The sequence below is a fragment of the Schistocerca nitens genome, chromosome 4 (genome assembly GCF_023898315.1).
Source record: "Schistocerca nitens isolate TAMUIC-IGC-003100 chromosome 4, iqSchNite1.1, whole genome shotgun sequence".
Taxonomy (NCBI): domain Eukaryota; kingdom Metazoa; phylum Arthropoda; class Insecta; order Orthoptera; family Acrididae; genus Schistocerca; species Schistocerca nitens.
In genome coordinates this window covers 904,189,207-904,212,224 of record NC_064617.1, presented here as the reverse complement: position 1 = coordinate 904,212,224, position 23,018 = coordinate 904,189,207, and the positions used below count along the sequence as shown (strand labels likewise).

General features: G+C 36.7%; 1 protein-coding gene across 2 annotated transcripts in view; it reads left to right on the top strand.

Moving 5' to 3' along the window:
- Nucleotides 1-23,018, top strand: part of LOC126253463 (beta-1,3-glucan-binding protein-like) — a 324,996-nt gene that overhangs the window by 65,146 nt on the left and 236,832 nt on the right. For both annotated transcript variants that reach the window (XM_049954818.1, XM_049954817.1), the window contains exons 3-4: nucleotides 17,379-17,626; nucleotides 20,662-20,795. In XM_049954818.1, coding sequence (XP_049810775.1) covers nucleotides 17,379-17,626; nucleotides 20,662-20,795 — 382 coding nt within the window. The remainder of the gene's footprint in view (nucleotides 1-17,378; nucleotides 17,627-20,661; nucleotides 20,796-23,018) is intronic.

Here is a 23,018-nt window from a genome sequence, read left to right as displayed (position 1 = left end):
CTTAATGTTCCCAAACAAGGATGGAATTTTTATGAATGATAGTGCACCATATCAGAACATTCTGGATGATTCGAGAGTATAACTTGGCCACTCAGACTGCCTGACGTGAATACCATCAAACTTTTCTGGGACACAATTGAGGGGTCACTGTGTGCACAAAATCCTACACCTGCAACACTAATGCAGTTATGGATGGCTGTAGAGGCAGCATGGTTCAATATTTCTGCAGGGGATTTCCAATGACTTCCTGAACCCATGCCACGTCAAGCTGCTGCCCTGCACTGTGCAAAAGGTCCAACATATTAACATATTAGCAGGTATCTCTTGTCTTTTGGCACCACTGTGTAATTTTTAAATGAAAAAACATTGGCACCTGATATTTTTAATAACTTGTCAAAAGTATTTGATAATACAGTTCACACTACTTCTAGAAGATTTCAAATGTTAAGTTGTCTGAAATCTTGAGGGTAATAGTTTCTTCCTATCTAACTAAAGCATGCAATGTCACATTAAGTAAACAAAACAGCATCTTCAAATTGGAAATACCTATAGGTATACTATAGGTATGAGGTCTGCTCATGTTCCTGTTATACATGAGCTTCCATCACACATACAAGAAGCAGAAATAGTTCTTTGCTTATGAGACAAGTAATATAATAAGCCTAGTAGAGTAACTTTAACATTTAACATGTCCCAGAAGTAGCTTGACTATACATGTGCGGTTGGTATTACATCATTGCAAATGAAAAATTGGTTTATCATTATTTTTGATTGCATTAACTTTTAATGACTCGTTTTGGTTCAAAATGAACCATCCTAAGATCTAAATATGTTGGTTACAAGAGTAACTCATCCAGTTACCAGCAAATTTACATGCTATGTCACACATTTTATTGTATGACATATGACTCGGCACGTAAATTTGTTGAAAGTTGGGTTGAACGCCCAAACACATACCCCTCCCCAAAAATTTGACGAAGCTTAAAAACGGGAGAATTGACCTTAAAATCGATTGTAATGTAATCTTTATTTCAAAGCTACCTCGTTTTCAAACTGCGGCTATGCCAGCGTGGCGTAGTGCGCGAGGGGAACACGACGATATTGCCACCAATGTCTGGACTGAGCCTCAAAAGAATGCGGTTTGTCTGGAGCAATGGAAATTGCAGGTAGTGCAGTCCCTGCATCAGACCCACCCTAGTTGTCACAGCTCCGAAGCTGGGCATAGTGAGAAGTCATTCATTCACACGGCAGCAGCTTACTGCTACCATCGGCATCCCTCTTCCCAGAAACTGCAGAAATTGTTACTGACGTGGTGAGAATTTTTTAAAAGTGTTTAAGTAGTTATGTAGAAGAGAAACGACTAGTGTGTGCAATATCACCTGTTTTTTAGTGTTTCCTTTCTAAATTTACATTTGTATAATTGTGCTCCGCAAGGTACGACGTGGTGAGACAGTGACACTGAAGTAGCCCATCACCACCTCGCCGTCGGTTCCATTCACGGATATTACGCGAAAAAAAAAAAAAGACCGCTTTTATGCCTCAGTAGTTAGCCCGACTTCCCAAATCGTTATTACAATGAGCCTCTGAAGATATATACGTCGAACTCTGATATCCTTCCGTTATTTGTACTCAGAACTTTGTTCATATTCGCAGATCTTAATGTTCAACTGTTCATTTCTGACGTCAAATTTTTTTTTATCAAAAACAAGATCAATGTGACCCACCTCAAGTTTTACTTGAGTTCTCCAGTCATTATTCCGTTTTGTCACAAATTCCATTGTCGATTTTGAAATGTCTTTGTAACGTCACGAACCCGATTTATTTTTAATCGGAATCTACATTTCGTTTTTCACGCAACCCTGTGATACGTTTTTCGCACAAAAACTGACGATCGATAAATGTAAGACTTATTTCCCATTGTCTGTACCCGTTTTTGCATAAAGAACCTTTTAATAAGATTTGCTGCATTCATCAACAGCTGAACATTTCACCAAAACCAACATGTTTACCATACGTTCTCGTCTTAGTCCTGTCAGTAAAAGTTTGTATGTCTTTTTCCTTCACCGTGTCAAATTTACTTTGTTCATAGCACGTTCACTACGGTACAAATAAACCTTTCAGACGTCGTGCTGACTCCCTCTGACGAACGTAAGTAAACAATGCTTAGCTGATAACTGTTGTCTCCCCCACTGCCAGATATATTTCATGAAAATACAATACGCAAATACAAAACTGAGTCACATTGTTGTAGTCCTAGTTTTATTAACATTCATCTTTTCCTGCTGTTTTCTGCAAGATACCTTTCACAATGTTCTTTGCACAGTTCACAAATGGTTGCATTCATTCGGCTGGTAAAATCTATTGTTTTGGCAGAGCTTGTGTGAAAACCATGTGTTGAGTATCGTGTTACTACATGCCGGAGTTCATATTGTCTGTTTCCTTTCTTCTCACTGTGGCATAGGTTGAATAGAAGCAGTGGCATACCGTGTGGATTGAGCGTCCAATGCAGTTAAAAAAAAAAAAAAAAAAAAAAGGTAGAGAGAACACGTTTTCGACAGCAGAGCAACAAAATCCAGAGAATGTGTGTGCTGCTAAATAAAAGAAAGAATGAATGAATGCTACAAAAAGCCAGTGAATGGAAAGTCAATTTACTCTCACTAACCAAGATTTTTCTATAAAATTGGTAACTGGCGACATATACTACCGGTAACAACTAGGTTTTTCGACACTTTATTTTGGCAATATATTTAGATGCTCCACAACTTTTCTCCAAGAAATTGTTTCGTCAAATTGACTAATCTCAGATACTGCATGTATTATGTCGACGAAATGAGTGTTTATCTGAAGGTGAAAAACTAGTTTTTTGCACTGCAAAATGTAATCAAATTGTAAAGTATTCTTTCCCAATCGATACAGAACTTAATACGACAGATTTAGTAACCTTGACTTCTTAGATTAAATGATTAAGTTCGAAAGAATTTGAGAAGATCCAGAGAAATGTCTGAAATTTCGGTGGTTTTCTTTTCATCAAGACTGGAGCTCCACTCAGAAATCGGGCAAAGCTTGGATTATGCATATCTGAAGCCTATTTGAGTGATGCAGTTTTCAGAACTCCACAAATTTTTGGATGGCAGAGCGCTAATTTTCTTGTCCTAATAACTGTCATTTAGTGACTGGTGTTAACTAAAGTTAAATTAGCACACTTGCAATCTGACTAAACCAGCCGAATAAAATTGATAATAACCAGTCGCATGTTTGCCAATTTTCTTTATTTTAGTGTTTTTTAAAGGGTCATCTGCATCACAAAAATGGAGACAAAGAAAAGAAAAGCTAAGAATACAAATAAATCTAAGGGCTTGGAATATTAGAAAAAATGTGTTCACAAGCTGGTACATTTAGACGCATCAACTGTCGAACCCGCCAGTCATAATGTGTCGAGTGGAGATAGTGAAGACGTAATGATTGCTGAGGCCTCATTATCAGAAAGAGCTACAAACGCAGGTACTTCTGGCCACTCAGCAGTCGTCTTGCTCACTGCCTCCCAGCATCAATCAATCTGCAACTTCGAGCGTGGGACTTAAGTTTACGTGATGTCTCATCTGCTTCGAATGGTTTTAATACATTAGACATAGGTTTATATTCAAATCAAAGTTCACAAGTTGATGATCGTTTAAAGGGTATCGTCAAATGATTAAAAATTTCCTGTTTTGTCAAAACGAAACTTTAGCTTTCAACTGAAATGGTTGGACAGATTCCATTGGCTGTCGTATTCTGATTTTAAAAAATGGAGCCTTCTGCAAAAATTGTCATTATTGGTCGCTCATGCTTAGGCAAGGAAAACATAAACGATTAGGAAAACTCGTGTGTGAGCCTTTTTCAAATTGGAAAAAAGCGTTGGAGGTATTTCAAACGCGTACACAAACTTCCTATCACAAGCGAAATTCGCAAATGGCAGACAGTTTTCTTAAAACTGTTTCCTCAAAGATGTCTACAGTAATTGAGCAATTGTCTTCAGAGAGAAAACGATAGCAAGAAGACAATATAAGTTAACAGACGTCCATAGCAAAAGCTATAATTTTTTGTGGTAAACAAGGCATTCCTTTAAGAGGACGTACTGACTCTGGATTAGTTTACACATGATTGGAACCTCAGCGACAGCTAATGAACGATGGTAACTTTCGAGCGTTACTGCGTTATGCTGCTAGAGTCTGGATATAAACATATTTTGGAGCATTTGTCAACAGCTCCAAAGAACGCTCTGTGTACCAGCCCACAAATTCAAAATGACATTGCTATTTGTGGTGAAATTATATAACGTAAAATAATTGATGAGGTAAATAAAGCCAGAATATATAGTATTCTTGATGGCGAAACTACTGACATTGCACACGTAGAACAAGTTTCACTTTGCCTTCGGTATGTTGATTCGGAGAATGTTAATCACCATAAAATTAAGGAAATGTTCCTCGAATATATGCCAACTATTGATGTTACTGGATTCGGCCTTCCAAAGCCAATCATTAAAGCATTGAAAAACACGGACTTGACTGTTCTCATGTAGTTGGTCAAGGCTATGACGGTGCTGCAGCTTTGAGTGGGCACTTGCATGGTGGCCCAAGCGTATGTTCGTTAAGGAATGCGCCCATGTTCTTTATGTACATTGCAGTGCACCCTCGCTTAAACTTGCAATTGCTGACACATGTTCACGAGCAGAAATCAGAAATTGGGTGGGGATTGTGTAGTCTGTTACGTCTTACGTCAGTCATTCTGCTAAACGCACTGCAGTATTAAAAGACGAAATTCGCGAACCGTTGCCAACTGGACACACACAAAACTAACTTGCACTATGTGAAACAAGATGGGTCCACAAGCACGAAGCAGTCATCCGTTTCAAGGAAATTTATCCAGCAATTGTCGCTGCCCTCGAAAAATTGCAGATAGCCACAACAAGGACACGTCAAGACAAGCTGCCCAACTGATACACACTTCGTTCCTCAAATTTTGTGATGAGTTTAGTGGTTCTTCAAAAAGTGATGAGCTACACACTATAGATATCAAAACAGCTGCAAGGAACCAATATAGACCTCATTGCAACATTTCATCATGTTGACAATGTTCTTAACGCCTTGCAGTTGTTGAGTCAATGCTGAGGATAAATTTACAAAGGTTTTTGCAGAAGCAAAGCTAATGTCACGAGGAAAATGCTTTGCTGCAGGCGCCACGTCTTACTGGGAAGCAGTTGAACCGCTCTAATACGCCTGCGGTGGATGTAATTACATATTACAGAGTGAATTTATTTATTCCATTCCTTGAGCACACAATTCCACAGTTAACTAAAAGATTCACAAAGCATCGCAAATTCATGTGTTCTTTATGGTCTAGTGCCAGAAAATTTCGATAAAATCACTGACGTTGATCAGGCGATATCAATGTATTCGTCACTTCTTCCGGAGAAAAGCACATCAGTAATAAAAGCAGAATCTGACATTTGGAAGGCACAGATGACTTCTAAGTTCTCCAAAGCCGGTTTTTGGCTCTTCGATCTGTGTGATTCAAAGTTGGATCCAAACATTTACGTACTGATTCAGATTTTGTATCTGTACCAGTTTCAACAGCTGCTCCAGGAAGAACATTTTCCAGCGTAAGGAGATTAAAAAATTATCTTAGGAACACAGTTTCCGAAAATAGCCTCAACAATTTCGCTCTAATGAACATCCACTACAGCATAGAACTTGATGCATCAGAAGTCGTAGATTCCTTTTCGAAAAAAAAAATGACTTGTTATATAAATGTGTATTTGCTAAAATAAAAAAGAAATAAGTTACTTTGTTTGTAATCTATTTCCATTCTGACGAATACATACACAATATACAGTGCTTTTGTAGTTTATTTATTTATTTAGTCCTTCAAATCCTATATGTATAGAATATATACAAGGATATTGGACATGGTTAGGTATTTACAAGATAAAATACAGTTTGTATTGCAATCCTAAGGACTAGATATTGAAGTAATTTAGCACAGATTCATAAATACAACAAACATTACAGGCAACATACAAATTAGAATATTAATAATGCATCTTTATTTTTGTTGTTTGGCTTTTATATATTCTGTCAGACTGTAAAAGCAATGATCAATTAAATATGCCTTTACTTCAGCCTTAAAACTACAGAGTTTACCTATTGATTTAATATGTTTAGGTAGATTATTGAAAATCTTTATCCCAGTATGTAGTGTGCCTTTTTGGCACAATGATGTTCTCACCCGTTTCACATGAAGGTCAGATTTTTGCCTTGTATTGTGTGCATGTATATCTTCATTTTTAATAAGATATCTGGGTGTCTATTGATATATTGTTTGATGAAAACTGATGTTTCATAGATAAAAATGCAAGGAAGAGGAAGAACTGACAGTTTTTTGAATATGGGTCTGCACGATTTCGTATTGTTTACCCCTTCAATAATTCTTAGTATTCTCTTTTGCATCCTGAAAAGTTTAATATTTGTTGTTGTATTGCCCCAGAAGATTATGCCATATTTAATTACAGAATGCACATAGGAGTAGTATACATTTAACAGGCTGGCTTTGCTGCAACAAGTTTTTAAGATCCGTATCATGTAACAGGTTTTGCTTAGTTTTCTTTGCAAATATTCAATATGTACCGCCCATTTTGTGTTGTTCTGGAGCCAGAGTCCCAGAAATTTAGTGCTGTCAACACTTTCAAGAACTCTGTCCCTAAGTTATATTTCTATGTTTGGGTGGTGTCTTCCTTTTACATTATAGAAATTCAGTGCTACTGTCTTTTCTTTGTTTATAATTAGCTTGTTGTAGCTGAACCACTGTTCTACACTGTTCATTGTTTGGATAGCACAGTCTATTAGTTTTTCTTCTGTTTTACCACTAATAAGGAAGCTTGTATCATCTGCAAATTGGAGGGTAGTTTGGCAATACTTGTTGTACATAAGATCGTTGACATAGAGGAGAAACAGAATGGGTCCTAATACTGATCCTTGAGGGACACCATATTTCACATTTTCATATCCTGAATAGTAGTAGCTGATTTTGTTATGGTCAGTATATTGCACTTCAACCACCTGTTTGCGACCACATAGGTATGTCTTGAGCCACTCATTGGATATACCTCTAATTCCTAACTGGTCAAGCTTTTGCAGTAGGGCACTATGGTCAATGACGTCAAAAGCTTTAGATAAATAAAGACATATGCCTGTCACAAACTCACCTGCATCCAGTTTAGTATAGATTTCATTAAGAAATTCAAATATTGCACTTTCAGTTGAATAGCCTTTCCTGAAGCCATGCTGTGAAGGAGAGAGAATCTTATTTTTATTTAGGAAATCAATCTCTTATAAAAAAACTTTCTCTAAAATTTTAGAAAATACAGGCAGTAGGGCTATTGGTCTATAATTTGAAACACATTCTGGATTTCCTTTTTTGAACAGTGGTTTCAGCTTTGCTGTTTTTAAGCATGAAGGGAAGGTTCCTGATGCCAATGAGCTGTTGCACAAATGTGTCAAGGGTTCAGCTAAGGCAAGACAGCATTATTTTAATAATTGCATCTGGTATTCCATCAATTCCACATGAGTAGCCTGTTTTCAAGGTTTGTATAACTGATAAAATTTCTTCAGAATTTGTGGGTGAAAGGAACAAAGATGTAGACACACTTCTCACACTATCGCATGTTGGAGGTGATATTTTGTTGTGTTCTTCCAGTCCACTCACCAACTGTTCACTTACGTTTGCAAAATATTTGTTGAAGGTCCCTGCAATTTCTGTTGGGCAAGAAATCATTTGTCCTTCATAACATAAGTTCACATTTTTATATTGTTTAGTTTCACTTGTTGTTTGATTTTTTATAACTTCCAATATAGCTTTAGATTTGTTTTTTGAGTTTTCAATGTATTTATTTGCCATTGTTTTAGCTTTCCTTACAACATTTTTGAGGATCCTCTTGTAATTCTTCAGGTACAAATGAAATTCATGAGGCATGTTGTGTGTCTTTGCTATATCATGTAATCTTCTTTTCTCTGCACAAGATATTCTAATACCTATTGTAATCCATTTGTTCTTTTTGAAGTTAGGTTGACATTTTTGCTTTTTTAATGGAAATGCAGCTTCAAAGTATGACATGAAGATTTCCATGAATTTTTCAAACTTTTTGTTAGTATTTTCACAGGTATACACTTCATACCAAGTTTCTTCACTTAGTCTCTGTACAAAAAGGTTTATTTGTTTGTTAGTGAATTTCCTTGCTTCTTTTACAAGTTCCTCTTTCTCAGTTGTTTCACTTGGGGTGTGCAAAGCAATAAACTGTGCATAGTGATCACTGAAGCCAGTATTAAGATTTCCGGCACATAAATTGTGATTTACATTTGTGTTTATTAATATCTGATCAATTGTTGAGCTAGTTGTTGGTGTAACTCTTGTAGGAGAGTCTATGGTGGCTTTTATGTTATATGTTTCCAGTAGGGTCATCAAGCATTGCTGGTCTTTTGAGATTTCTTGAAAATCAATATTAAAATCTCCACATATGATCACTGTTTTGTTCAAGTTTTTTATAGTATTTAAAGCTGCTTCTAGTTGGTGACAGAAATCATTTAAGTTCCCGTCAGGGCTCCTATATACACAGATGATTATTAATTTTAATGCAGAGAGTTCAACTGCGGATACTTCAAAAATTTTCTCTTCAGCTAACAGTTCAATGCATTTTATGTTACAATAATCAATGCCACTTTTAACAAATATACATGACCCTCCATGACTGGATGTAATTCTAGAAAATGATGAAGAAAGATTGAAGTCTGCAAGTTTTGTGACTGACATTGCATCTTTAGGCAGCCAGTGTTCAGTTATACACACAACAGAAACGTTTTTTAGCTCATCAGTACATAAAATTTCAACTTCACTTAATTTTTTTAGCAATGATTGGACATTTTGATGAATCAGCATGAAATTAAAGCGTTTGTTAGGCTTTGGCTTATTGTTAGACTTTGGCATATTTAATTGATCACTTACCTTTACCCTGTCAATAAAAAATCATTCAGGTGTGCTGGAAGTACTGCTTTTCTTTTCCCGAGTGCACCTATTCTTCTATTATCATCTGCAGCAGCATTTTCTTCTGTGTCTGGTTCCCCTGGTAGTTGTTCAGCTGCTGCACCTGCTGTTGATGATATTGCTGCTGGTGTTTGATCTGGGTCTGCAATTGGTAGAGCTGTTACTGCATTCATTGTGCCCGAATATTGGAGGCACCTAGTTCCTTCTTTTGTTGTTGACGTTGGTGAGTGAGGTCTTGCTGGCGTTGTTTCCTTCGAATATTTGGGGGGCCAATCCAGGATGATTTTACTTTTGAGTGTTTGATGCCTCTTGGTGATAATTTCTTCAATTTTTCCGACGAGCAGTTTTTTCCCCATGTTGTTAACGTGCAATCCATGTAATGTGTGGAATCTGCGCCCAATATTATTAACATTTACGAGTTCTACATTTCTGAAATGTTTGCAAAGTAATGAAATTTGTTGGTTGGCATTGATTATTTCTTTATTTACGCATGACCAACACGGTAAGTCATGCCGATGTGGAATGTTCAGCACTAAAACATTTGTGTGTGTCAACTGTCGTAAGCACCTTTTTAGTTCTTGTTTGCTTTGTGGGTTTCGTTTTTATATACGTCATTTGACCCACCAATTAGCACAACAAAGTCTTCAGAGGATAAGTCAGCAACGTCTGTGGATCGTACATGATTGCAAACTTCCGACATAGAAGCAACAGGCTTTATGTAAGCGATTGTTTGTAAAGTGGACTGACCGTTCAGAAGGCGAGCAAATCCACGACCATGACTGTCTGCCATCAAAACTACTTTCCTTCGTTTAGCTTTCTCTGCCTGTTTAGAAGGTCCACCGTCGTTATGGCCAAACAATTTAGTATCAGCGCTGGACATATACTTCATATTTGGGTCACGCAAGTGTTCAGGTCTTTCAGTTTCATTTCCTTTCATAACAGTAGTTGAGTTGTTAGGCATTCTTTTGGATGTATCACTCCGCGTATTTGTAGTTTCATATTCAGCTCGGAAGTTAGTTTTCACATGCACAATGTTTCTTACCTTGCACGGTTGATTGCACACTGAACCTGCTTGTAAACGCGGTATTAGGGTCATACAATAACCTTTGTTGAGAATGAGGCACTTTGTTTTTCACTTTGCCTGGAATTTCGTGGTTACTGTGAGGCAAGTTTGATGTAGGTTCACGCTTTCTGGTCGTAAGTTTTTTTAGTTCGCTCATCAGAGTATTAATGGTTAATTGCAGACTACTTAAACGATCATTTAACTTTCTGATTTCATCACTACAATTCGTGCACACGTTGTTTTTATCGGTGTAATTTTCACTTTTTTCCGCATGAACACTATGCATATCAACACTAGCCGCCATCTTACCTTCGGCAATACATGAAGAGACTGGTTGTATGGATTTACGACTAAAAAAAACTTAAATTCTACTTATGCCTTTGCTGTGTTTCTTCCTAATCTGGTATCTGCCAAATCTGCTGCTAGCAACAACAGTTATTGTGCAGTTTGTTGCTACTGCTGTCAGTATGTGTTAACGTAAGTTCTATTATAAAAGTATCCATTCAATATGTCTTAACAAAAGTTGTACTGCTATCACAGTTCTTGTTCTCTCTCTCTCTCTCTCTCTCTCTCTCTCTCTCTCATTGAATGAATTAACGTGGACTACATTTGGTAAATGCAGAACCTCCAATGAAATCTACTAAGTTCACACAAGATAGGAAGCATTAAAGTTTATTCACACTAAATAAGATTTATGCAGATTTATATAGTTTAGTACTCTAACTGAAAATCGTCCATAAACTATTCTAAATGGACCCATAATCTTGCAGAAGTTTCCTTGCCAGTAGCCGGCCATTGCCTACCTTAGCAATCTAACACTAATACAACATACACAATTTAATTGCAGATTCATAACCACTGATAAGGATTACATTTGAACATTCACGTTCCTACTCTGCGCTTTTCCTGTCATTTCTACCATAGTACAAAGCAGGGTGGTGTAGTGCCTGAAGCACTAGACTCACATTTAAGAGACCTGGATACAACCCAAGAGCTGACTATATATGTATTGGTTTTCCACAGTTTCCCAGTTCACTCTAAGCTAATGCCGGAATGGTTCCTTGAAAATCCCAAGCCCGCTTCCTTCCCCTCCGTTAAAAAAAAGGCCAAATCTCTGTCTGAATGAATGAATGAATGAATGAATGAATGAATGAATGAATGAATGAATGAATGAATGAATGAATGAATGAATGAATGAATGAAATTTTATTGTCGTTTAGCTATTACAGCAATTGACAAAGTCAAGTTACACATATACAAGTTATACAGCATATATACATGGGTTAAAGATCAATATGTGACATAAGTTTTACATAAAATACAATATTTAAAATGAAATAATATGAAAACATTGCATCATAACTGATTCAGTTAAAGAAATTATGCTACACTCTCCAAATCGGTACCACTATGATATTTTACAGTCGTAAAATTCCTGAAGTGAGTAGTATGGGTTTGCAGCTAACCAACTGAACAATTTGTCTTTAAATACATCAAATGGAGCTTCTACCCATTCTAGTGGCAAATTATTAAACATCTTCATACCCACCACTTCGTATCTGTTCAATGACTTGGATAATCTGTAGTAAGGTATGTCAAGATTGCTACTATTCCTGGTTCCATGAAAGTGTACATCTCTTCTACGCTGGTATTCTGATAAGTTGCTCTTTATATGCAGTAGGGCAGTGTAAATATACATGTTTATCACAGTTAATATTTTTAAGTTGATAAACAGTGGTTTGCAATGGGCCAGTTTATCACTGTTTGTGATAATTCGAATTACTTTCTTCTGAAGTACCAGAATGTCCTGAAGGTGTGAGCTATTGCCCCATATTAGAAGCCCATAAGATATAATACTTTGAAAAAAAGCAAAGTAGGCTGATCTTACATAGGCCGCAGGTACATGGTTTATTAAATTCTTTAACAAATACACCACTCTAGACAGCCTTGCACTAATGTATTTAATATGTGGCTCCCAAGTCAGTTTAGTATCTATAACAATACCTAAGAACTTAACACTATTCTTGTAGTCTTCTGCTGGCAGATCTCTCAAACTAAATACAATCTTTTGAGTTTTACTTTCATTAAGCAGGAACCCATTAGCTCGGAACCAGACTGATGCCTGTGATATTGTGTCATTTGCCACAGTTTGGAGCATATCAATGTCTGAGCTGATATTGAAAAAAGTGGTATCATCTGCATAGAGAATGGAGTGAGTATTTATGTAGGATGGTAGATCATTTGTCATTAGGATAAATAGCAGAGGTCCTAATACTGAGCCTTGTGGCACACCGCACTTAACTTCAGCTAGCTGTGATCTCTGTTTACCAATACAAACAATTTGTCTACGGTTGCTGAGGAAAGATTCAAAAATGTTGTCGACTTCACTGTTTGTGATTCCGTAATAAACTAGTTTGTTGAGGAGTGAAATATGCTCCACAGAATCGAAGGCTTTGCTCAGATCACAAAATGTAGCCTGAGCAAAATTTTTTCTTTCATAAGCATTAAGCACTTTTTTAATCAGGGAGTCAATGGCATGGACTGTGGCTTTGCCCTTCCTAAAGCCAAATTGTACTGGAGTAATAATATTATTACATGTCAGATAATCACACAACTGGGAGTAGATGATGGATTCCAAAACTTTAGATAAAATAGGTGTCAGGGATATTGGGCGATAGCTAGATGGGCAATTTTTGTCTCCTTTCTTGTAAATGGGCACTACCCTGGATAATTTTAATACTTCTGGGAATACTCCTTCAATTAGACATCTATTTATACATTTAGTAAGAGGATATACTATGTAGCCAATTATCTTTTTTAACATATTACAAGAAATACCATATATATCTTCACTATCAGAGGGTCTAAAGTTATTTACAAGAGTTAAAACAACATCTGGTGTGACCTCTGTTAAAAGGAATTTATCGTTCAGGGTGTAGTCTACATTATGGTATTTAATGAGATCAACAACAGTCTCTTGTGGCCTCACAATGCTTTCCCTGATTTGGTTAACAGATTTTATACAGTAGTTATTAAATTCGTCTGCTGAAATTACTACCTCAACTTTCTGCTTGCTTTTGGCCACTGAATTTATTATAGTCCATGCTTTTCTGCATTTATTTTTTGATGACTCAATGCTGACTAGGTTATGTTGTTTTTTGGCCTCATTTAAAGCATACTTATATTCTTTTTGTGCTCTTGAGTACCTTTGTTTAGCCATATCAGTTTTCTTAAGTCTGTAAGAATCTATATACAACAACAACCTTCTTTTCATATTGGCTAGTTGAGCGGTATACCATGGACTCTTATCCCTATGTCTATTACTGTTACTTTTAGGGTTAACTTTACATTTGTATTGAGGGCAGTTAGTCTCGAATATATTTAAGAAATAATGAAAAAATCTATCAAACAATGTATTGGCAGAGTCCTGAGCATTATTGTTAAACAGATGTGACCAGTCATAATTACTGAGTGAGACCATAAAATTAGACAATTTTTCTTGCGTTATTGGTCTTGTGATGACTACTTTAGGCTCTTTAAACTCCTTATACTCCATGTTAGGCCTATCTGTACTACCTATTTTTACCCAAACTGAGTCATGGTCTGAGAAATCGAAGACAGCTACATCTGAAGACAGTAACTCTCTATTGACATTTGTAAGTATGTTGTCGAGACAAGCGGACTGTCTTGTGGGTTTGCAGTTCGTAAAAATGAAGTTGAATTGTCGTAACAGGTTTTTAAATTCATTTACAGTGTGCACATCTTTGTTTACATCAAATGTCTCTAATGACCTTAGCTGTCGACCAGACATAAACACTAAATTTACTTCCCTACTCCTACCATAGATCATCTCGATGGGCCTATGAAGTGGAAACTGAACATTTGTTGTCAGCACTGAGCAAAACGGAAATTCTTTTCTTCACTTCTCCTCTCTTTGTGATGGCCATTGTGTTACTTGTCCAGCTTACTAACTCATTGTTGTTTGAATTTAAACCACTTTTTGGATGGACGTGGATTGCACAAATGTTCACTGCTATCTCTAAGCAATGTTTACTGCCATACAAAAACATCGAGATATCGACAAAAGAATTTTACTATTTCTGATTAATGATAATATTTTTTAGTTAAATGGTTGTTCTATTACAGCTCTACTGCATTATGATGTTAATTTGTTGAAACCTCCCTGAAATCATATCCTGGCTATGCCTATGGTTACTCTTGTAACAAATACATAAAGCTCTGAGGATGGTTAATGTTGAACCGAAACTAGTCATTTAAGAAATGAATGCCATAAAGACAAGTAATGTGCTTTAAAAACAGTGACTGCAGATTTTTTCTCAAAGGACACTGTCAAGTTCTGCAAATAGAAAAACGAAAAATCTTTAAGACACCAGAGTTTACAGGATATGTGGCACATAATCAGACCACTGTCTAAAAGTGTTGATAGTTAAATCACTAGTTAAATAGAAAAGCAAATAAATACCCAAGAACAGCTCAGGAGATATTCAAAATGTTTGCTCCTTGATATTTTGTGTGTTCATTTCATTTTGCACTATAATTAGCAATGATAATGAAGAAGAAAATAACAGTATAAGAACTTGCATAGAAAATGTAATAAGCAACTAGAGGGGAAAGAAAAACAAATGCAAAAAAAAGGGTGTAGGGTATGTAGCATTTGAGGATACCAGAAAATAAAAACAAAGCATATGGAAAGCTCTTGTCACTAGTCAGAAAACCACTATATCAAAGACAATATACAATGAGCATGCATGTCAGATATAAAAGTAAAAGGAGGATTATACATGGTTCAAACAGAAAGATAGTGTTTTGTATTTTGATTAGGAAAGGAATTTCTAGGTATTGAAAATATGACAATGAATAAACTACAAAACACTCAAACATGACAACAGGAATAGAAGGAAAAATGAAGAATTAAGCAAATATACATGTACTACTTCATTCACATTACTACATCTTTAATATGTGCTCGTAAATGTGATAAATTGCAAGCTAATGAAAAACAGTGAACATCATGTCTGTTCAAAAGATGTAACACAAGCAAATGTGGAAACTACACATACATTATCCTGCTGAAAGCTGTGCAAAAGTTCTACCCATACGGATCTTCAATAAGATTAGTGGATGAATGGACATGCGCACATACTCTTTAAGGGCAATCAGACATGAAACAAAAATAGTAATAAATACACAAGAGAAAATTATGGAGGAGATAAAAATTAAACTACTGAGGCAGGGGTGTTGTTTCACCAGCTCTTTTTAATATATTTTTTGACAGTTTTCTTAAGTTATCAGATAGTTACCTGGAAATGAAATTACATAAACTCTGAAATATAAGTGTTAAAACTTGGAGCTTACAAATAATAATGCACTCAATGGCCTCTAGTTTGCAGTATATCAGCTAAACCAAACATGTACAGAACAAGATCTTATAATTTCATTATAAAAGATGAAAGCTACAGACTTTAAGGTAAACGACAATATAGTCAAAGTAATTAACAGTGATGTAATTGAACATAGCAAATTTCAAATATCTGGGCTGTGACTTGTTAACATGATAGACAGAAAGTTGGACATATTTAAAGCAGTATGTGGAACAATAAATGGAACACTTAGAGACAACCCTGAAAGTTAGAAAAATCACATTTTAACAAAATTATGGTGATAACATTGGTGAGAGAGCAAGGCTTGTAGGAAGGCGAATTCCAACAAAGTGAAAGTTTATTTCACTTTTCAACAGATTGTCACGGCATTGGACAAGTTGCTATTTCAGGTGAAAATGTTTCTGTTGTTGGTGATGCAGGTCAGGAGTTAGTTGAAAAATTTGGAAAAAGTCTCAGAATTTAAACTGGTAGCTGATCAATTAGTGCACAGCACTGATGAGACAGTGCTAAAGTAATGAAATGCTATCTCACAAATCCCTTGCCTCAAAGTAATTAGTCTGATGCAAAACTAGGGAAGAACTGGCTGACCACTGCAATATGCAGCAATGCCAGTGGTGATCAAAAAATTGATGTTATCTGTAATTGGTAGGTTTAAGAAAGAATCAGTCGCATGTACGGATCTATGGAATAAGCATACCAAATAAAAAAATAAATAAATAAAAGAGCCTTCATAAAAATACACACATCAATACTTCCTGGTTATTACAAAGGTCAAAAATGCTTGGATGAATGAGAATTTGTTTAAAGAACGTTTATGGTGCATTTGTTCTGGTTTTAACAAATACTTGAAATAAACTCACCATCTCATGCAATTGTATTGCCCAAACTTTGAGTCTGAACTTCAAGAAAGTGACATAAAAGCTGTTTTGGCCCCTCCCCTCCCACATGACTTAAATAATCCAACCAATGGATGAGGGTGTTATTGAATGGTTAAAATGTTACACGAGGAGTTACATCAATGATTTGTTAGAGAAAATAGAAGAGGGTTCTGATGTTCTCAAAGCCATGATAGGCCTCAACAGAAAAGATGAAATTTACACAGTTGCTCAAGCTTGAGAAAAACATAACAAAACCCCTCTACAAGAAACATGGGATGTTTGCCCTAGCCTAAACCAAAAACAGGAACTTTCACAAATTGAGTCACACTACAGATTTAGTCATTCATTTGGCAACTCTGAAGACTAATATGCAGCCTGCTGATGGAGAGGAGTGGCTGTCAGGTGGCACTACAGCTGTCAACAATGAAAAGCAATATGGTGATCAGATTGTGGCTCTGGTTTTGCAACAGGATAGTGTTGAACAAGGGGAATCAGATAATGAAGAAAGATTATGAAAATATCAGCACTCTGCAGCAAAGGATGAGATAGACTGCTCTCTAATATTCAAAACATTCAACTGCTACTGCTCTGGATGTATTGTTGGCAAAAAGAACTGTGATGCAGCTGCAAAGTCAAGATGTAAGAAAGGAAAACAAAATGTAAATAGATTTTCAGTGTCTAAAAGTTTCTATTTTCCTTTCCCTTTATTAGAAATGTAATTTTGTTACTTAATTTTGATTTATTACATTGTTTTGAGCTCTGTAAATGACTTGTTCCATTCTCCTCTCATTATCTGACCTTTTTAGCATACTGAATCTCTCTCTCTCTCTCAAAACTATTTGCTGACATTTAGTGGAGGAACAGCATTTACCTCTCATCATTCCTCTAAAATATGCTGCTCCAATTTTTGCATTATTTGCTCTTGTAGGAGTTGTTAATTAAGCTTTTTTTATTGAACAGAACTAATTGATCCTGACAGTGGAGTACCAGATACTGGACCTGTCACACAAGGCACTACTAAACCAGTCACGAATTCACCACCAGTGACAAAACCAACAGTCACACCTAAACCACCAGAGAAGTGTGACAACACAATAACAACTGTCAATGGAAAGCCTGCTTGCAAGGGGCACATCATTTTCGAAGATACTTTCTCGACACTAAATCCAAGCAAATGGCAGCACGAGATACAGCTGGCTGGTGCTCCCGTAAGTTCTCTTCTCAGTTCAAGTTTTCCTTACTCATACTAATAAAAGCATTTCATGTATTCAAGATGGTAGAACAATGGATTCTGATGTTGGGTGATAGATGGTTCAGATGCTTGTCTAGCCTTCCAGACTGAAGTTTTCTGTGGGTTCTGTACATTGCTTCAGGCAATGGTCCAGTAAATGGTTTATTAGAAAGAGCAAGATGGTGTTACTTCCCTACCCTCCCTCAATCAAAGTTTGTGCTTCATGACTAATCACCAAATAGTGTTTTCTGATATATCTATATCTGGCTTCATAGGTTAGTATGGATTTGACAAACATATTAAATTGTTGGACACTTCTGACCATTAAAACTGTGACCAAAAAAGGGTAAAAGTCTGGATCAGGGCCACATACTTCAGTGTTTTGGGTAGCAGTGTTGTCAGTGCTCCCTATGAAGTCTGATGGAAAGGAGGGAGGGTCTGTCAGCTGTTAGATCTGTGCAGTCAATGAGAGAGCAGCAGCAGCAGCAGCAGTGGGCAGATGACGTATCTGGAAGGAATATTGTCACATTCTCATGCCAGTATATCACAGCCTATGAAACTGGAACACATCTGGAAGAACTAGGAAAATATCATGACAGTCAAGATCATTAATTCAATTTAAGTTGTGCTTCAAATTCTCAGCCTAACCACCACCCCATAATTTGCTACATATTTGAAAGAAAAAACATTGGACAAACACTATTTTTTTGCAAGTAAAACTGTTACACTTCAACTGAGCGTAAGCCTCAGACTAAGCTAAAGATCAATCTGTCACCACAACTAGGTATTTCAGCTTTCACATTCTTTGGCTTCACCATCTCACAATCAAAGTGTCACAGTCCAATCTAACCACAACCTTGTAATTCATAATACATGGAAAAAAACTGGCAAATATTTGACAACAAAGATTATAAAATTAACTGCTGCTCATCTAACTTACAGAAATTTAAGCTGTGCTATCAGGTCCCAGTCTAACCACTACCTGGTAATTTGTGTCTGACATTTGTGAAGAAAATTTTCTATTTTGGTGCTAGAAATTTAATACCCTCTTTCCTTGCCTCTCATCGGTTATGTGAAAGTATCATACCATTGACTGTGCAAAACTGACACATTAGCAGCCTAAGAGCAGTAGACGAACACTGCCATGACTCTGCTAATCCTGGTAGACTCAAGCCAACATCTCATTGGAATGTTACTTGTTAGTGAGACAATAGTGTTATAACTTCTGTAAGGAGAATAAACATCTATCAGCATGACTCAGAATTACACACCAGCAGGACTGTGATGTGTAGAAACTGATGTTCATTGTTCAGCAGTATTGCTACTCACCTTGAATGCAACTCATGTTGAATGGGGGTCTCACAGCTGTCATAAAAATATAGAAATATGGAAGCAATGGGCTCAGGAAGGCCATACTCAGTGTCTTGCAAGATTTCAATGACCCCCCATGAGACTAGTGCTGAGAGGACATATTGTTTGGCTGTGGAGAATCATACAGCAATCTCTCATACCTTGAGTCAGGAAATGAGTTACTTTGCAGCAAGAGAGGCATCCTCAGTGCAATGCTGTCCAGAGCATCATGGGCTGAAAGCATGGCAATAATTGTTGCAGCTTGCCTTGACACAGCAGCAGAGGTGTGCAGACAGTGATGAACTCAATGGCAAGACTATAGCCAGGAGTGCACCAGACTTTTGAGGCAAGTCCTGGGTTTGTGTACAGCATCACCAAGCATAGCAGTGTGTGGATGCTCAAAAATGAACAGCTATTGCCTGACTGCCTTTCTCATGATGCCAGCACATGGTGTGGTCATATGACGTGCCATTAGGTACAAATCATGATCGCATCTAGTTCAGAGTCAGGGATTTGGACAGCAGAAATTTTGTTTTTGTCATTTTAAGGCTAGAAGCTGTCACCCTAACTTCAAGTAACCCAGGACTTTATCTTTCAAAAAGAAAATGCAAAACTAAGTTTTTCTTCATGTTCTGATCTACCTTCATACAGAGGGTGTCACTGTTGACCAGGCCAGCATGTTCAGATATCTCACCCCCCCCCCCCCCTCCTTGCTCTCCCAGTCTGATAATGGGTTGCTGAGAGACTGGAATATTACCTCCCGCCAACTACTATGACTGAACGCAAGCAGAGAGTTGTAGCAGTGTAGAATGACATAGCTGCATCTGTCATCTTAACCAAGTTTGATTTGCTCATCTGGGTTAGACAGTTGTGACAGAGGGCAGCTCTTTGTACTAAATACTGCCTCTTTTGTACTGCCAGATCACAAATAAATGTGTACTCAGCCTACTATATGTTGTACACAAATAATAAAATTTCTTTATTTGCCTTCAATTCTTGTTCTGCAGTATTAATGACTAGCTTTATACTTTCTACGTGCAGTGGTCAAAAAAGAACTGGGAGTCACTTTTGGCTTCTGAATGGGGAAAAATTGACTAAATAAGTGTGAAACTAGATGCTGTTTATGATGCTTTGCCTACTGGTCGAATTAATTTAAACATGGTTCACCACTTTTTCCTTTCTTCTTTAGGAGGATTAGCTAGGACACCTAATATCATGATCAGCAATGAAACAATTCAACAAGTCTGGGACATCATCTCACTGACCATTGGGGTGAAAGTATGTGAAGTAGCAGAGGCCACAATTGTGTTGAGGAATAGCCATTAATATTTCACATGATGATTAGTTGGTTGCTTACAGTGGACTAGTGGGCTGTTTACCTTTAAAACTATGTTTTGAGCAACTGAAGTATTTGACACTAAGGGAAATGAATAGCACAGAAACAAGCAACAATCAAAATGTCTGAACTAACCTTGTACACACATTGAATTGGTAATATTATAGGCAGAGCTTAAAGGAAATTAATCATTCTTGTATGTGTTTTTGAAGCTACATTTGTTTACTGATACGTAGTATTTCAACTGTTACCCTATTTTTGATATCATCTGATTATATTTATAAAATTGAGAGTTACACAATATTTCCGTAAATTTCTATTGACAGGATTACCAGTTTGTTGTGTACACAGACAGTGAAGAGAATACTGTTGTGAAAGATAGCAAGTTGTTTATCAAACCCACACTGCTTTCTCCAGGTGACAGCAATTACATTTACACTGGAAAACTTGATCTACCAAGGTAAGTATGTGGTTCAGATACAATGTTAATATGTATACTGAGTATGGATTCTTCTGATTGTTTTCTTATGCATTTTAAAATATTCACTTTTTATATCTGAAATTTATGCAGTCTCCTAATCTTAGCTATTTTTTAATATGATTATTCCACATGACAGCGGTGCTCAGAAGCATCTAAGAGGGTGATTTGAAAAGTTCTCAGAATGGAACAGAAAAAACTTACTTCCATGACTGAAACTTTCTTATTTTTCATTGTAGTCTCCTTGTAGATTAATGCATGTGGTCCAATGAAGTTCCAGTGCCTTGATCCCATTCGAAATTGAGTTTCCTCCATGCCTGCAAAATAGTTAGCAACTCCAGCTATCAGTTCTTCATTTGAAGAGAATCTTCATCCATCAAGAAAAATTTTCAGTTTTGGGAAGAGATGGAAATCTGACAGCCATATCAGGTGAATAAGGCAGGTGTGGCAACAATTCATACCTTAGTTCATGTAATTTTGCCATGGCAACAACACATGGGATCGGGTATGCATCTCGAGTCATGGCACCCATCTCGCAGATAATTTTTTCATTTCTAATTCTTCAGTTAAAATATGATACACCCTTCCAGGTAACACCTGGCAAGCTTGAGCAATTTCATGCACTTTAAATTGGTGATCCTCCATGACCATTTTGTGCACTTTTGCAATGATTTCTGGAGTAGTGACACATCTTGGCAGACCTATGTGTGAATCATGTAAGCTCTCCTGACAAAATTTAAGTTCTTTTGTCCACTTCACAACAGTTAAATATGAAGGAGCAGTCCTCCAGTGTATTCTGGAAATCAGCATGAATGTCCTTTGCTTTCATACCTTTCTTTACGAAGTACTTAATCACTGCTCAAATCTTGTTGTCCCCCCCACCCCATATTTGCAAATCACTACACAGGAACAACAGACCCACGTTACCACCAAAGCTCACTTCAAAGAGCAGTGACATTACATGTGTTTACAGGCAACAGTCCAATGAATATCATGTGAACAACTCGTAGTGCTAGCAATGACCTCTCTTGGTGATTCTGAGAACTTTCCAAACAACCCTCATATATTAAAATACCTTAGTGTTGTGATAGCCTGCCATTTTGATTGCTGTTTGCCAGAAGGATAGTGCTGTAAGCTTTTTCGTTTATTAATCCCATAAATCTTTCATTATATTCTGTACAACCTGTCCACAGAGAACCATATGGTATGTGGAACTTTAGAAAATTTAATCATTATGCATATATATAATTGTTTGTGTTTGTATTGAGTACATGAGGATTTTAAAAAGTGTTAGCTTTTTGACTTCTTCCATACCCATGAGGACTCTTTCAAAGGATCTGTGGAAGGGGCATCAGCATCTCTTTTTATAAATATGTATTGTGTGTTTTCATATTATGGCATGTTCTACATCTGTGCCTCCCTCCATGGATGATGGAACAAAACATACGTCTAATCTAATTCACTAAAATTCATTATTTGCAAATGGGTGTGAATGAGTTTGAGTGGTGCCAATATTAAATCATTTAAAGATTGGTGGGTTTATTTAGAAGTTTTAAAGTTCAGAAAAAAGGATAGCTTTAAAGGACACATGCAGGTATGACTATACTGTTAATGATGGATGAACAGCAAAAATTAGGGGGGAGGAGGAGGAGGAGGAGGAGGAGGAGGAGGAGGAGGAGGAGGAGGAGGAATAGGAATAGGAATAGTCTCAATGTAATTAATCCAACTGAGAAGTGATGAGCTGAAGTTGCAGAGGAAAAAAAAAGTGCTTCACTGTATAAAGTGTTGTCGCTCTAAATTTTGAAGTCCATTCAGAGATCTGTCATACCCAACAGTCATCCTAGCTGATAAATATTTTATCTGACTTCACAGCAACTTTTAGGGTACTTAAGTACCATGTAACTAGGTTAATTAATTATATTACTTTGCCTCCTCATGAAAGAAAACTTACAGTGATGTAAACTAGTAAAGGCACACTTCCATGAAATGCAAATGTTAGCTGAACTGAAATTAACTACTATTAGACTCCTATAATTTATTTCCACTTACTTTGCCTAAGTTTAATATACGCTACCTTTTTACGTTAGAGGTAGATTAACTAGGTTTCATTCAAGTTAGTTAAACAGAAAATCAATAAATTGTCACACACACAACATAAGTATCTTCACGTGGGACCAAAAGATTGGTGTGGTATTGTAGTAAGTA